Source organism: Lachnellula hyalina (genome assembly GCF_007821495.1).
Source record: "Lachnellula hyalina strain CBS 185.66 chromosome Unknown contig00108, whole genome shotgun sequence".
NCBI lineage: Eukaryota > Fungi > Ascomycota > Leotiomycetes > Helotiales > Lachnaceae > Lachnellula > Lachnellula hyalina.
The window spans coordinates 13,578-29,294 of record NW_022157222.1 but is presented as its reverse complement, the minus strand read 5'-3'; the positions used below and the strand labels follow the sequence as shown (position 1 = coordinate 29,294).

The 15,717-nt window shown below is 48.0% G+C and overlaps 4 protein-coding genes across 4 annotated transcripts; 1 reads left to right on the top strand and 3 right to left on the bottom strand.

Annotated features, from left to right (window-relative positions):
- Positions 1-1,444: 1,444 nt before the first annotated feature.
- LHYA1_G007350 (UPF0592 membrane protein) lies at positions 1,445-5,084 on the top strand (the record flags this gene model as incomplete). The annotated part of the gene is made up of 3 exons (XM_031152279.1): positions 1,445-3,323; positions 3,371-4,040; positions 4,091-5,084. 3 exons carry the CDS (start codon positions 1,445-1,447, stop codon positions 5,082-5,084), a joined length of 3,543 nt encoding a protein of 1,180 aa, XP_031003837.1.
- Positions 5,085-7,355: 2,271 nt separating this feature from the next.
- Positions 7,356-10,029, bottom strand: LHYA1_G007349 (putative glutamate carboxypeptidase; the record flags this gene model as incomplete). Its single annotated transcript, XM_031152278.1, has 2 exons — positions 7,356-7,544; positions 7,609-10,029. 2 exons carry the CDS (start codon positions 10,027-10,029, stop codon positions 7,356-7,358), a joined length of 2,610 nt encoding a protein of 869 aa, XP_031003845.1.
- A 629-nt stretch (positions 10,030-10,658) lies between these two features.
- Positions 10,659-13,518, bottom strand: vps35 (Vacuolar protein sorting-associated protein; the record flags this gene model as incomplete). Its single annotated transcript, XM_031152277.1, has 4 exons — positions 10,659-10,823; positions 10,877-11,023; positions 11,071-13,360; positions 13,385-13,518. 4 exons carry the CDS (start codon positions 13,516-13,518, stop codon positions 10,659-10,661), a joined length of 2,736 nt encoding a protein of 911 aa, XP_031003844.1.
- Positions 13,519-14,094: 576 nt separating this feature from the next.
- Positions 14,095-15,024, bottom strand: LHYA1_G007347 (uncharacterized protein; the record flags this gene model as incomplete). The annotated part of the gene is made up of 1 exon (XM_031152276.1): positions 14,095-15,024. One exon carries the CDS (start codon positions 15,022-15,024, stop codon positions 14,095-14,097), a length of 930 nt encoding a protein of 309 aa, XP_031003849.1.
- Between the last annotated feature and the right edge of the window lie 693 nt (positions 15,025-15,717).

Below are 15,717 nucleotides of genomic sequence, written 5' to 3'. Positions count from 1 at the left end.
AGGATATAGCACCTGACACTTTCGGAGGTATCTCGAAAATACCATACCGTACGGTACGGAGTACCGGTACCTTGAGTATCGCGAGAACTTCTGTAGAGTATGCAGCGCCGTGTCGGAGGACTTGGCTTGGAGGCTGGAGCAGAGACGAAAAGACATGACTCGGGAGAATTGACAAAATTGATGGGAAATGACAAGATGGCGTTCTGCTGCAGAATGAATTGATCACTAAAAGGATTGAGATGAGAAACATGACCTATGACTACGATGAGGCATATTCGAAGAGAATAGAATGCATATTCGTGGCTAACTAACGGCAATCTATAGATCACCCGTTTTGAGCCTCTAGATCTCTACAAGACAGGTGGGATGAGTCCGAATGACCCCGGTGGTTGTCGCCCCAGGTTTGAGATAGAGGATGTAGTCTATGTAGAGGACCAAAACAAGCTTAATATATTAAATCTGTCCCACGAAACGTTCCGAGTCAATTGGAATTCTATACGAGAGCCGTTTCCCCGTAGACGTATCACCCACGATCTATTTGCGAGATACACGTCGAGCTGAAGGTTCCTCCAAGATGAATAGGAACGCCGCTGGGCGGGGTGGCAAGCAGATTGCTACTGTACTGTACCTCCGTACGTGATCTGAGATACGAAGGCATGCCGTAACACTTCGTATACCTACAGTAGCCAGATCGAGCTTCTTACCTGCATGAGGCAATTCCCCTATACTATATTTCGTGATTATTAATAATTATCAACAACTCAAGTGCCGCTTTTGATGCACTTAAAAATAGACCCATAAGGGTCAATACCCAGGTAAATTGCCTACTAACCACTAGCAATAGACGCCGCTCAATGTGGGGTCTAGCTTGTCTAGTACTAGCGCTGGTCCCTCCCTTATGTGCGAGGCCGATAACCCGACTTGACGGTGTCGACGGCGCCGTACAGGGAAACTAAGAGAAGCAGTATTGTCTCTTTTCTCCTCACCCACAATAACACCGTACTCCATAATATAATCCTTTCTATTGTCCGTACCTATTTACTCTCGTTTCAAGCGTTTGCAATCCTGATACCATACACTACTTCTCTATTTACCCGTCCTGTCCAAAATTACTGCCAATTTTGTTATTCACGCCTCTCTCCACCGTGATATTTGTACGGAGTTAATCAGGGTTCCGCTCGGTGCTGTTTCACATCCACAACCACCCTGCACACGACTGAGTTCCACACCATACAGTCCATATTCAGGAACGTGCTCTTACCCCGTCGTCAGCCTCACCAGGGAACGCCAAATTGCTCTGCTGGTCAGACGTCGCTACTCTCATCCTCACCCGCCATCGACTGGTTGACTGATCTCAATGATCCGACCAAACGCGCTGTTCGAATCTATAATGACTGCCTAGGTGGACCACCCTCGTTCTCTCGCTCGCGGTATGGCAATGACCATGTCTCCGGTCTCCCACTCCAATCCTACATTTCCTCGATCGCACTCCTCGCCAAATCTGCCCGAGTTGATCAAATTCGAACCGTATCAACGACCGGAGACAAGGCCTGATGAAATACTCCTCCGGTCTGCGAGTTTTAGCTGTTTAACGGAGCTGGAACCTCAGATCCAGTCAGAGAAAGAACTACAAAGGATAGTATCGGCGGACATTCCTCCGGAATCTGTTGGAGAAAATGGGGCATTGAAGAAGAAGAAGAAGGAAGAGAAGACTGGCCTTCCACTGTCGAAGGACCAACAGGAGGAACGTCCAAAGTTGGAGAGAGTAGGCAGGAGAAAGTCCTTGGTCGCTCGGCCCAAATCCTGGATACAAAAGGTCAAGGGGGGATCACCAGAGCGGCAGAGTGCTCCGGACCCGCACAACACAACACCAGCCGATGCTCCTCCAGTTCCTTCCATTTCGAAATCATTTCGTGACAAGTCTGTCTCGGCGTCCTTTGCAACATTCGCTCGGAAGTCATGGATGGCCTCGTCAAGGTCCCCATCTCCAAACCGGATACCCGGGAAGGAAATAGATAAAGATGGACAAGCTGTGGAAGAGGCGAGTACATCGGGCAATGCGAGGCCCAGGCCAATCTCTCGTCGGTCTCTAGGACTGGGCACCAGGCTCGACAAAGCCCCCTCTAATAAAAGCCCTGACACCACCCCGAAACTTGCGAAAATGGGTTCCTCATTGATGAAAATGAAGCAGAGACCGCAAAGTGTACTCATGAATTTCACAACCTTTACTTCCGCAAACTCGTCCACGAGCAGCCTTCCGGGCAGCTCCATGGACACCCGGTCAACACCTAGGACATCAACTGATAAAATTCCCCCTATTCCGAAAGCACCTTCAGCCGAAAAACTCCAAAGTCTGGGGGATGCTCCTAAGCGGAGAGATGAATTATGGTCAGCCTTTCGGTCAATAGAAAATGATTTTGCAAAATTCCAAGCCAAAACATGGTCATTGAAGACGAATGTGGTTAGGTCATCACTCTTACCCTTTCTCCGAAATCACGCCTCCCATCCTTCCAACAAGACCCTGCGCCCCGAAGATCTGGATAGGCGAATTATAATCTTGAACAAGTGGTGGGCTGGGCTTCTGGAGGTTCTAGATGGAAGGCAAAACCAAACAGTCAGTGGTGTAGATCGCCCAGTACTGCTAGATGCATGTTATGCAATTATGACTAGGCCAGAATGGAGGTTAGCCCCGTCAGTTTTTGCTCCCCTATCAGAACGGTCTCCGAGTCGGTCTCCTGAACACCCTTCCACTATGTCGAAGAAGAAATCATCCGCTTCTCTGAACTCTTCGGTCACTCAGTTTCTTACAGAATCAGTCTATCACAATGTTCGTAATTTGTTCATCCAGAATCTACTTGGTCAAATGAGCTTTGTGGTTGATAAAATGTCCCTTAGACATGCCCCGGCAAGTCTTGTGACATTTTGTGGGAAAGCCGCTGCGTATGCTTTCTTTTTTGTGCCTGGAGTGGCCGAAGTATTGGTTAGGGTATGGAAATTGCAAGCCGATATGCTTCGAAGGGTGGCAGACGAGCTTGGGATGCCTAGGAGACCCAATAAGGTCGATCTGGATGACGTGATTGGTGCTTTTCCGTCCCATATCCATTGCTTGGGGTGGACATCACCGAAAACCATGGCTGCTCATTTACGTCAGACTCCCGAACTGGCGATAATGGTGTCAAAAATTCCGTTCTATGGTCCTTGGACGGCTCGTTGGTGTGGCAGAGATAGTGATTTGTTTTTCGTATTTGCAAAACATTATCACATACTGGCCGAGGAATTTTTGCCCTCAGATCTCTCTCTGGTGGGCAAAGCTCGCGCTCCAGGTATGTTCTTCATTACACGTCAAGTATTCCATCCTAACATTCTCAAGGTTTTGTATTAGTACAGGCGCAGATCTTGACGGCATTGGACGCTACAATCCATCGACAGCCGGCAGCCGAACCGCTTCCAATTACATTTGACGATGTTCTAGCTGGAGCGGATGCTAGCGCAGCGGCCCTCCCATTACCGTCAAACAATTCTACAAGGCTAATGGCTGAGAATCGATTGATCATGCTTTTGCGGGATTTTATATCCGAACGACCCTCCGATTATGACCTTGCTAGGACGACATTTGCAGAGGCGTTTGGCAGTATGATGCGAGCAGCGGCTCGGAAAACTTCCCTTTTTGACCATAACGCTTGCTTTGTGTTGTGCGATTTTATGGAAGAGGCTTTGAACATATTTGTTCGGTTCCATCTTGCAAATGGATTAGAGTCTGACTTTATTGACTGGTACTTTTGGATGGATGTATGCAAGAAAATACTTGAGAGTGAGAATACCATGTCTGAGATTCGTCTCTTCGCCTTTCTGTACGGAGCTTGGAATTTAATTACGAGCGACGAGCACCGAAAGGAGGTCATGTGCTTCGAGTGGCTTTTGACTGAAGATACCTTTTATAGATTCTTCAATCACTGGTGTCCGATGGTCAGGGCATATTACATGCGCCTGCTGTGTTGGCGACTTTGTCGGGATGATGGAGAAGCCACTGATCTCGATACGTACGTCAATGAATTGATCTTCCTGCAACTTAATTACTAACAAAATACAGGCAAATCTATAAAACAGTCTCAACCAGGATCAAGTCCACCTGGGCCCATTACCTCCACCTGAAACTAACTGCCGAGAAAGCACGCATGTTACCTCCATCAACAGCACCATGCCACCCCGCTCCCGGGCGACGCCTTCTTATCATTCGCAATGATAACCAATCCCCTGCTGCGAGCCTCCTAGGCTTCGACGGGATCATGCCTTCTAACAACACTCCTGGAACCACACAACCCACCGCTTACAAGCGAAATTCTTCATTGACCACCAGCCTCACAAAACTCGAGACGGCAGATTCCGCGAATCCCAAGCTAACTTCCGATTATGTATCATCCACAGGGCCAAACAAAAAGCGTTGGACATTCATGGGTAGAACTCTACCTCTCTCTCTGTCTTTACCCGAACCCGCTGCCGCCTCATCACCAACAAATGGAAGAGGCAGCCCCACGAAAACTCAAACCCTCGAAGAAGCCCGCCGCGAAACAGCAATGGCCCGGACCCGACCACAATTACACCCCCAGACTTCCAGCTCAGACAGCGAGACTCCACCCGCAACATCCACCCACCGAGCATTCTGCTTCAAATTTAGCCTTGAATGGAGCCAGCAGTTTGACAAGCCCCAGCAAGGACAAACACAAAACGGCAACATGCGCGGAGGACCAACTTTTAACATAGGCGCTGAACGACGTCTTTCCCCTCCTCGATTACCAGCTCCTGCGCATGCTTGGCTAGGAGCGAGAGTTCCAGGAATCAGCAATGAAATCTTGCCTAAAGATCCCAGCGCCGTCAACGAAGCGGATATAATCAACGGCGTCGTGCCCAAAAGCGCCGAGAAAGCCGCGCGCGCAAAGTACGCCGGCCGAGCACTGGCAGAATGGGCGCTTATAGTAGGAGAGTGTAATAATTTTGTGGAGAGAAGACGAACAGAAGGCGTGCCATCGTTGCGGTGGGTTGAAGTGCCTACTTTGGGCGTTGAGGGGTTCCGGCGCTTTGGTTGAGTAATGGTTGAGGTCAAGTTTATATATAGAAACGGCAGAGGTTCTGTCTGTGCATAGCAATGGCGTTTTGGTTGGGGGGGATGGGGGGCCTCGGTTCTTTTACTCGTACAATACCTTGCGAAAGCGGGTATTCATTGACGTTGGATATCAGTCAGTATATTTTTGGGAATTTTGGGCTTATAGTAAGATATAGGGGTACAGTACCTGGGGATTTACAGTGCATAAAAATAGTATATGATACGAATTGCATACCATTCCCTTCTTGTACTTGCAAGCATTTCTTTTGCATACCCTTGTTATGAATGTTATTTTTATTTCTATCCTTTTCTTTCGAATGATGTCTTTTATATTATTGTTATCATTGTCTCAAGTTGTGACATAACATAATCATACAGTAGATTGCTTGAATACTCCCTCCTGTCCTTTAAAAGGTGATTCGATGAGTAGATGTTAAAGAAGAAGTGCTTGTTTAGGCTAGTCTGTTCCTATATTTCGATGTCGTGGAGGCAATTATGACTTTCAGGCCTGCAAGCAGTACATAAAGTACAGAGCTAATCAAATTGACAAGATCAACACGAGCGATATGTCGCGAAAAGAAGAGTTTCGATCGACTAGACTTGGGTTGCATCACGAAGCAGTATGCGATTATTTTTAGAAAGCTTGCTGTTTAAAATATGTATTTTCTTTTATGTATCTACTAGATAGAGGATGATGTTTCCGGCTGGTGGGATCCATATAAGTCCTGTACAAGCATATTGTGGAGGGAAAGATGCTGGTGGATGCAGTTTCACTTTTTAGGTCATAGTATATATACCCCATAACGATGTCATCGGACTAGCTTCTGTATTAGGAAAGTAACACTGACACTTGCATGAGGAAGGCAGCGAGCGGATCCTGAAGGATCAATCGAAAGAAGTGGCGTGCATGCTGATATACTTGTAAGCGGTACTTCGCGTTGGAGATAGGTAGGGGAGGGGGTTGAACACATAAATATTGCAAGCGTATTTTTCAATTCAAAAGAGAAATTTCCGATAGATCTACGCCTAGTATCAAAGTGATGACATCGCTTTGACTTTTAATAAATAGTTTGGTCATATAGTAACAACATGATCAAACGCACTCTCCAAGCCCTACCGCCGGTCACGGCCACAGTTACAGTAACAGCGTACCCACCGACACTCCTTCTCCCCCAGCGTGGAATATCCCCGAGCTAGCTACTTCTCAACCAAAGCCTGTGGGGGGTGCCAGGGGAAGGGGGCACATCAGGTCGCATACGCGGCTCTCGAGTTCAGGAACGGAAGTCTATGGGCCTGTACTATCTTCTAGTCAGCACTCGCGTTCCGCCTCTATACAACCTAAGGTAGTACTCGTACTACAGTTTACACGCAGGGCGGTCCCATGCGCGAGAGGTGAGGCGAAAGAAGTATGTTGTATTATAGCTGAACTAGTGAGGAAGGTAAACAACCCATCACTTCTTCTGAAGTACTTTAGGCCAACCATATTGGGCTTCCCCCCCCAAACTACTATCAAGAGTGCTCTTTGCTGTCTATTCTGCTTTCCTATAGTGATTTGTACAATTAGATTAAGGTTGAATTGGTGTGAGGATAGTTTATTCGTTCGTGTCATAACCTCAAGTTCCCAACCAATCTCATTGATGATCACACTATCATTAATCCTAGTCTTTCATCCATTTCCGTGTCATATGCTCCTGCGTTTCCATCCATATGCCCTCGTCCTCGTCCTCGTCCTTTTCCAACTCCACCGCCGCTTGCCGCTTCTTCAAGGGGGGGTACAATTACGGATATCACTTCTCATTTGTGACCTATTAGTGTCTAAACATCAATACCTACAAACCAAGTTTGAGTCATGCAATGAAGATCGAAGAGATACGCAAAAAAATTCGACGATGTAGAGAAAGGTATGGTTCCTAAAGTAGACAGCAGAGTATGAGCGGGAAAGGAAAGGGGCTACCTTCGTCAAGCGCTTGCTTGCCTTACGAGCTCCCTCCTATGTAACAAAAAGTCAAAGAAACGTACACCCCTTTCTCAAAACGTGGCATGATTTGAACAAACGAGAACTGATATGTAAATTCCTTCTTTGAATAAAACCAGCCGTGGGTACAGTACGTACAACAGCGCTTTCCAAGCTAGCTAGCTGCCATGCCGATTAATGCCCCCCAAACGCCAAATATGTAAAACCCCCATATCCTACGCTGAAATATATACAATCCCTCACACATCCCACCTATGCTACGCTGACTCTCCCTCACATCTATATATTCCCATTCAGCTTCTTACTAGCTTTCATGATAATCGCCGCCGCCTTCTCGACCTGCTGCTGGGCCAGCGCCCAGTCTTCCGCTACCACTGCGTCGCGGACAGCCGGGAACATGGCTGAGTCGTAGCCGGACCAGAGGTCCGGGCCGAAGACGACATGTTTGTATTGCGTGCGGTTGGGGATCTATTGCCGTCAGTAAATGAAGGGTAGCGGAAATATGGGAGGAATATGTGAGGAAAGAACTTACGCCACCACCTTCTTCTAGATCCAACAAGTGGGTCTCGAAATTCGCCATGCGCGTATTATGGCTCTTCCTATGCGCAGCCAGAATGTTACTCTCAAAGCCATTGCCGCCAAGCACCATTGCATCCCATTCCAACTCCCACTTCTCAAACTGCTTTGCATCTCTCGCGAACTGTAGCACTGCTTCACGTAGAGAATCCGTGCTCCACGTCGGATTCCCAGCTTGGTTTGCACCCTTGCTCTCGGCCCAGTTCTCGAGATCCATCGACCAGGCTATCAAGGATGCCGAGTAGGCTGACATGTCGAAAGGCATGACTAACTTGTCGGAGAATTCGAGAATCAAAAGCCCCCAAACTTGCGCGAGCATGTTGTGAAATATAAATCCTGGATCTCCTACACGTAGCATCCATTCGAAGTTGTCGTACGCAGAGTGGTATGGGTAATGAGAGTCCCCGTCGAATCCCATGTCAATGCTAGACGTTCCTGCAATATCTTGGAAAGCAACATAATCACTGCCAGCACCCAACCCAGTAAGCTGATCGCCTCGGTTTTCCCAGATATCCTTCAAGGTTTCGTTTTTTATAGGATCAGATACCCTGGCAAGAGTTTCCATAAGCGCTCTCTTAAAAATTGGGCTTCCAGCGGCCTTGAATTCCGTTCCACCTACAGCTACATCCACATTGATATAGATAAATGCGTCTTTACGCAGCTGCTCAATATTTTTTTCGACGTACTCGGTTGAGCCTATCAGATTATATTCCTCGGCATCCCAAGACGCAAATATAATAGTCCGAAGGGGTCTCCAACCTCTCGCCATGAGATCTCCGAAGATGTGAATGACTTCAAGCATGACTGCCGTCCCAGATCCTGGATCCGTAGCACCAAAGACCCAAGCATCTCGGTGGTTCCCGATTATGATGGCTTTCTCATTTTGCTCTATCCCGGTGATCTGGCCCATGACATTCCATATTTTCTGCTTCTCATTCTCGTCTTGTTCATTCACGAGATGGACTTTTGGCGAGGATTGGTCCCCCGACCAATATGGATCAACACCAGCACCTTTCCACTCATCTGGGACTTGCTGTCCATGTCCCTGGATGGCCTGAAGTAATTTTTGCGCATCACCCCAGGAGAGTGGAATACTGGGAATGTTCACCAATCCAGGATTGTGGGTTTTCGATACCCGTTCAGCGTCTTTTGTGCTCGCCCACCCAGGAGTAAGAACATCACCCACAATCCAGCTCGTTAGGGCAACAGAACCTCGCTGGACGCCGTCTTCGGGTAACGCTCTCCCATTTGGAGCGGGAGGTCCCTGAGAATCGTCCGCCGGATCGCTGTATATAATACACCCCGCAAATCCTGCCATTTCCGCCCCCTTGACCTTCATTGCCCTATCCGTCTGGGTTCCATAATACCGTACCAATGCAATGGCGCCCTTCGTCTCGATCCCACTATCGTATAGTCTCTTGTAGTCCTCCTTTGATCCGTAATTCGCATATATTAGTGGCCCTGTAACGTCTCCTGCTCTTGAAAGTCCGTGAAAAACCGGCGTCTGCTGTCTAGGAGGATCGGTATACACTGGATCTTCCTCAATCTGCGCCGTCCAAGTAATAGCACCATCATCTCCCAAAATATCCACTTTCCTCCCTCCTTCCTTGGGATAATTCAAATAAACCTCATATTCGTCCATCTTTACATCCTCCAATCCATTTGACAAGAAAAACTGCTCCACGTACTGCGCTAGAACATAATCGCCTTCTGTCCCTGCATTATGATCCGTCTGCGTCACCACCTTCAAATGCTGCTCTATCCGCGCAGAATCCATCATGCTTTGCACATACATCCTCACACTTTCCGGATCGAACATCTGCGCCGACATGCGCGTCGTGAAAACCCCACTGACGAACAACAGATACACCACGCCCATAATAAGCAAGATAGCAAAGATCCGCGCCAATATGAGACAGATATTAAAATCGAGACTTATCCATTCCCGCAGTCCGTCCGGTATCCTCCACTTCCATCGAAATGGTAAATGTATCGACGAGAGAGACCGCGAAAGATTCGATATCCGCTTCCCCCACGTACTCTGCGGCCCCCCCGGCTCCTCCAGCTCCATCTCCTCAATCTCCCCCCTTACCATGCCCACCTCGGAGTCCTCGCTCTCCCGCCGTCCAAGAAACGCATCATGTTGTTCGAGACTGCCGCGGTTAGACGTGCTTTCCTCTGTAGGTGGCGGCCGGTATCCAGCTCGCCGTGTAGGCACGGGGGTTCTGCCCAAGGCATCCGGACCCAGGAGGCCTTCCCGTTCGGCGGGCTCGCTGCTCTCGTTGAGAGAGGAGGTGCGCGAGGAGGAGCCGATGGCTTCTTCGTAGGTAGGGATAGGCAGTGCTTCGTACGTGTAGGGTTTCTCGTCGGACGGCATCTTGAATGGAATGGCGGATGGACGCCCGCAGCAGGCTGGTTAAGGAGTTAGGAAATGCGTGTCGATCGCTCGTCACTCGTCAGGCCAGCTGGGATTCGAGCCGCATCATACGATTGATTAATTCGGTACTGTACTGTAAAGAGTGTTGAGGGTGGGTTTTATTTGTACAATGTTGGTTCTCCTGAAGTCGACGTCCTAGTACGGCTAGCATTGATAGATACGGAACGGCTGACGTTTGCGACTCAACACGGAAGTCTGAGCGAGAACCAGCGAGTTAATACATTCATCTGCTCGGAACAATTTACAGAATACATAAATAGTATTTTCAAGGCAATATTGCAATCATCGACATCATGCTTCACTTTTATATCAATTCCACTTGATCCGATCACATGGTGGTCACTACGTCTCCTGTTTTATATCTTCTTCTCTTGAATATTACATAAAGCCTTGCCCGTCACTCAAAAGAGTATGAATGACCCTTCCAAATCATCGCGCTTCGTTTGCCACGCTAGCAATGAATATACAATCCCAGCATTGTGAGGATTCGCCAAAGTTCTACCCCTGAATCTTACACCAAAATGGGGATTGCCATCTTCTCTCGTCTGCCATACCACTCAATCGACCCCCTATTTCGGAGCTGCTGTAATCACCCCTTCATACTCCCTCGATGCAATTAGATCTATCGTCCGTTGGAAATGGCGTTTGGGATGATCCATAGTTGCGGACTCTTGGTTAGTTGCTACATTTGAGTGGATGAGCTCAATGAGGCCATTGAGGTATTTGGTGGTGATCTATATTGGTCAATTAAACTTCTAGAGCAGATAGGGAGTATCCCAGGACTTACGGCATCATTTTGTTGATCGAAATAGTAGACATAGCGATTCAGAATTTCAACAAAGAGTTCAACTGATACGGCCGTGTCCATACATGTATCCGCAACACGTAGAGCGCGTTGAAGGCACTCGAGAACCCGCTTGCCGTCACGATACAGCTATCAATGTTAGTATAGTTCGTTAGCTTTTGGGATCTCAAACTTACATCTTTCTCGTCTTCTGCCTCACCCTTGGCAGTGATTGGTACTGCCCACCATAAATGGCTGGCCAGGTACACAGCTCTGCATTGATCCGGCTTCTTCAGCAGCTTACTCCCGTGTTGAGCGCACTTCGTAATTAAGGCGTCGTAATTCTCTCTGCTGAAATTCCGGCTATCATGCAATGCTCCTGCAATTATGCACACAACCTGGAACTGTGCTCTCGAATCGCTGATCTGCTCTTCATAAATTGTGAAAGCTTGCACGAAGAACTCGTAACTGACAGCTTCGGGTCCAGTTTGGTCGGCAATTTGACCGCAGGCCACAAACTGGCGTATGCACAGCTCAGCCGCTCCCGGGACCCGAGTATTGAGAGTCGAAAGCGATGCGTGCATAAACTTGTAGAGCGCTGATAACTGCGATTCCCAGTTGTCGTCGTAGTGCTCTCTTGACTTGAATTTTCTTGCCAGTTTCATTGCCGAAGTCATTAACGCAGGAGTTGTAAACTTGACTCGCTCATTGCCTTCTGCGTACGCCTTCCTTGTCATTTGCAGCAGCTTGAATTGAGTGTCGTTATTATCGCTATGGATGAGATGGACTATCCGGGCAAGCCAGCCTTGCTCTTCAATTGTCTCGTCAGTCTCGATGGCTTTTCGTTGAGACACTCCTGGGTAGCCAGCAGGTTGCTGGGTGCCCTCTTTGATAAGGACCTTCAAAATTTCAAGAACGCCTTCCAGTGCGGAGAGCGTAGATATCTTGGTATTATTACGTTGTAAACTGCGTGCAACCTCACCAGCTACAGCTCTTCGTGTTGGGTATGTTTGCGAGTGGAGAAGTGGGATGTATGTGGGGAGGGCAAGAGCGGTAAATAGAGAGACGTAAGATTTCATTGGGGCCAGAAGGAGGTTGAGGAGATGTGTTTGCGCTTCTTGAGAATGAAGGTCAGCACTATTGACGTGCTGCTTGACCTTCTGGTTTGCGTATTCGAGAACTTGGTCGATGTAATCGAGGCGATCGGGGTAAATGTTCAGTGCTAGATTTGCCAGGGACACCAAAAGGGCAGTGGTGTCTTGAATTGGAAGATGTTGAGCATTGACCAGGTTCATTACTTGTTCGAAGAATATCTCATAAAGCTTGATGCCGTCAGGAATACCCTTATTTTTCTTCTCGTCACCTCCATCGGTGCCATCGGCAGGCTCGGATTTGGGGTCCGCTGGTGTTTCTTCTGTTTTCGGGGTTTCTGTGTCTGGAGGAGCTGGCTTTGTAGATGCCTCTTTACTATCTCCATTGGTCTCTGATGCGGGATGTTCGCCATTTGGCTCTGTTGCAGCAGGCGTTTCAGCCTTCTTTTCATTATCTACCCGTACCTTCTCCAGGAGCTTCTCGACTGCGTCTTCCTCCAACTTTTCGCGATCCTCTGAGGGGTTGGCTTCTGATTCCCTTGCTGCGTATGATGATAACCTATCCATCAAAGCAATCACTATAACTTTTACATTGACGTGAGGGTTGAGGCGAGAGACTGCTGCTAGAAACTGGTCGAGAGTATGTAGGTGGAATTCGTCGGGGAAGACCTGCGTAATGACTTCCAAAAGGTATTCCTGAGCTAGTACATCACGACATTGCACAACCTGTTCTAGCAAAGGTTGCAATATGACGTTCTTGTATGTCTCGAGGTCCACCAACTGGCTCAGCCGAACAAGATTATTTCCTACAAGCAATTGGAGCTCTTTCCGCTCCTGTGTTCTAAGCTCTCGCTCTCTAGAGTGTCCTTGGTGTTGTAACCGCACCCAAAGCTTGTTCATCTCCACAAAATTCGTCAAACTAAAACTGATCGAGTCTTGAAGGTTGCCTTCAGGTCCATCACCGGGCCCCATTGGAAGGTTCTCTCGAGCTTGCCCCGAGAGGTAGTATCGCAAGAAGAGACCTCGAATTGGATGCTGGACGCCCCTACTCATCTCCATCATGTCCTTCATAATCTCCTTGACCGGCGCTTCTGGAATTGACATGTATACAGTGCCGACTGTTATCATTAGGTATAATCGAGGTATTATGTTTCCCGCATATTGGACAAGCTCGTATAGGTCGGCGAGATGGTTGACTGGGTGGGAGTCTTTCAGGTAAGCGGAAAGGTGTCGCAAAGCATCGAACACAGCCATGTATAACTCATAGTACTGTTTGGGCCCGAGACTGCTTGTTCGAAGCTCAGAAACAAGGGTGGAGCTGTATGTTGGATCGTCCGTCAGCACGAGATCAGGAGCAGCAGGCTGCGCATATTGCAGAGATAACGGCACAATGATGCTTATGAATAGGGCAATATCCTACCTGCACTTCAGCGCATCCATGAGCTTTCCCGGCGTCTCAAGGCATTTGCGCATCAGATGCGTCTGCTGCCTTACAACTACCAGTGCATCTTCCAGCAGTCTTGCTTGGTCTTCTACCGCTGGAGGACTGGACATGGTGAAGATTCAGTTGTGACGATGTGCTCAATGGCCTGGCAAGCTTAGACAGTAGTCATTGATGTTGTGGGACGTAGTTCAAGAACGGAGGTTGAGGTGTTGATTTCGAGAGGACCAGCTTCGCTACAGGTTACCGTCATGAGCCGCTAGTCTGTGCCATATAAAAATACATTGTTACCTACCCTACCTACGTGTTTGGTATTGATTGATCACATGGCAAATACAATAAGTAGTTATTATTTTCATTTCTCATTTTTCTCTTCTATGGATATATTATGACATTATGACATTCCGTCGTTCCAAGCTTCATTAACTCCGATGTAAATGCTGCGCTCTCCAGCTCTTGGGGCGCTTTCCTATGCCGATCATGTCCCTCCCATAAAAATACATTCTAAGATCATTATACGAATAATGATCTAATTACGCTCCATAGAGCCTTTCTTTCTACCGAGTCCCTCTTGAAGCCTGCTTGAGAGATTTGGAGTGTCTCCAGCTCGCTTCTTGACTCGACACCAGGTACGCTGTTTTCAGGAACAGGTACTTCCGCTAATGCTGTAGATACTAGATCTGGCAGGGTTAACGTTGATGTTGTTTGAGAAGACTGTGTGACAACAGTCGCTGTAGCGGTCGAATTCGACATGGGGCATAGCTTGTGTGCCACTGGCCATCATCGTACGACTTTGAGGATGTGGAGGTAACAGAGCTTGAGCTGAAGGTGCTGATATAGCTGGAGGTGCTCAGTATCGAGCTCGAAGTCGTCTCAACGGTAGCAGAGGATGTGGTTGTGGGCGAAATTGAGCTCGAAGAGCTACTTGTTGAAGTAGGGGTTTGTAGAGCAGAGCTTGAGGAGCTGCTGCCACTGCTGCTGCTGCTGCTGCTGCTGCTGATTGTCGACGAAAATGAAGATGTCGAGACAGTTGATTCCGACGAGGTCGCAGATGCAGAGGTGTGCGAGCTGGTGGTTGATGTAGATGTGGTTGAGGAGGTTGGACTGATCGCAGATTTGGAGTCGCTTTGCGAAGATTTGGAAGCCGGCGTCGATGAAGAGCTTGTTGATGAACTCGGAGTTGAGGCTGGGACTGTGACCGTGACGGGAGGCGAATCGACATTAATTATTGAGTACCCCGTCGATATGACAGTAGTTGCGCTTGGAGATGGCGTGAGGGTTACAAGGACAGTGTTTGTATGGTCCGGTCCCTCAATCGTTTTCGTAGAGACTATGTAGTCGGTGACTGCTGGTTGTGTAACGCTATCTGTTTCCACAACGGTCTTCGCAGCCGCGGTTTTTGTCTCGATCAGTGTGGATATTATGGTTGTTGGAGACACTGCTGGGGACCCATTTGCGGTGGAAGTCGAACCACCATCTACAGCGACCACAGAATATGATGCCCTCTTGACGAGAGGTTCGAATTGAACTGTTCTTTTGTGAAAGAATGGCAATGCGCTCGTGAAACAGAAAAGAGAGGATAGCGCAAATAGCGAGGCGCTTGAGGTATTGAGACGCATGTTGAAAATATGTGGACAGGGACAAATCGCGAGAGAACAAGGGATACTTCGTACTTGCGCGGGATTGCGATTTGAAGATGGTCAGAGTATGAAGAAGATCACTTACCAGAAAACCAGAGGAGGTATAATATACGTAGTTATCCGGTCTGAGATTCACATTATGGGAGGTTGGGTTTGTTTGGAAATGGCTGGTGTTTGATGAAAAACAAGGTGGCTGGGCTGGATGAGCAACTTTGATATTTGACTTAGGCGCAAATTTCTCATGAACAACGGGATATGATTATAGAGAGAAAGGAACAGAGATGAAAGTTCCTAAGACCTAAATGGTCGCTTTACCGATGGATTGAATGAATTATCGCGATGTTGCAAAGCTTGATCTTGATGTTGCGCAGATGATGGAATGGAATGAAGCCCATTTCGCCAAGACTTCCGCCCAAGCGATCATTCCACGTGACTTCAATGAGCTGGCTGGACCACCACACTACGGAGTAGGAATCATGTACAAGCAAGTACAGCATGCGGACTTGGTTCTGTTCTCTGGGTTGGGTGTATATCACTTTGTAAATTCCCCAGCTTCCTTTAGGAGGTAGCAGGGACATCAAGAGCCTAAGAGTTCATAAGCAGTTCTTTTGCGGGGAAGGCCGTAAAACACTGTAGGAGTTAACAATATCTTCAATTTGAATTTAGTCTTTA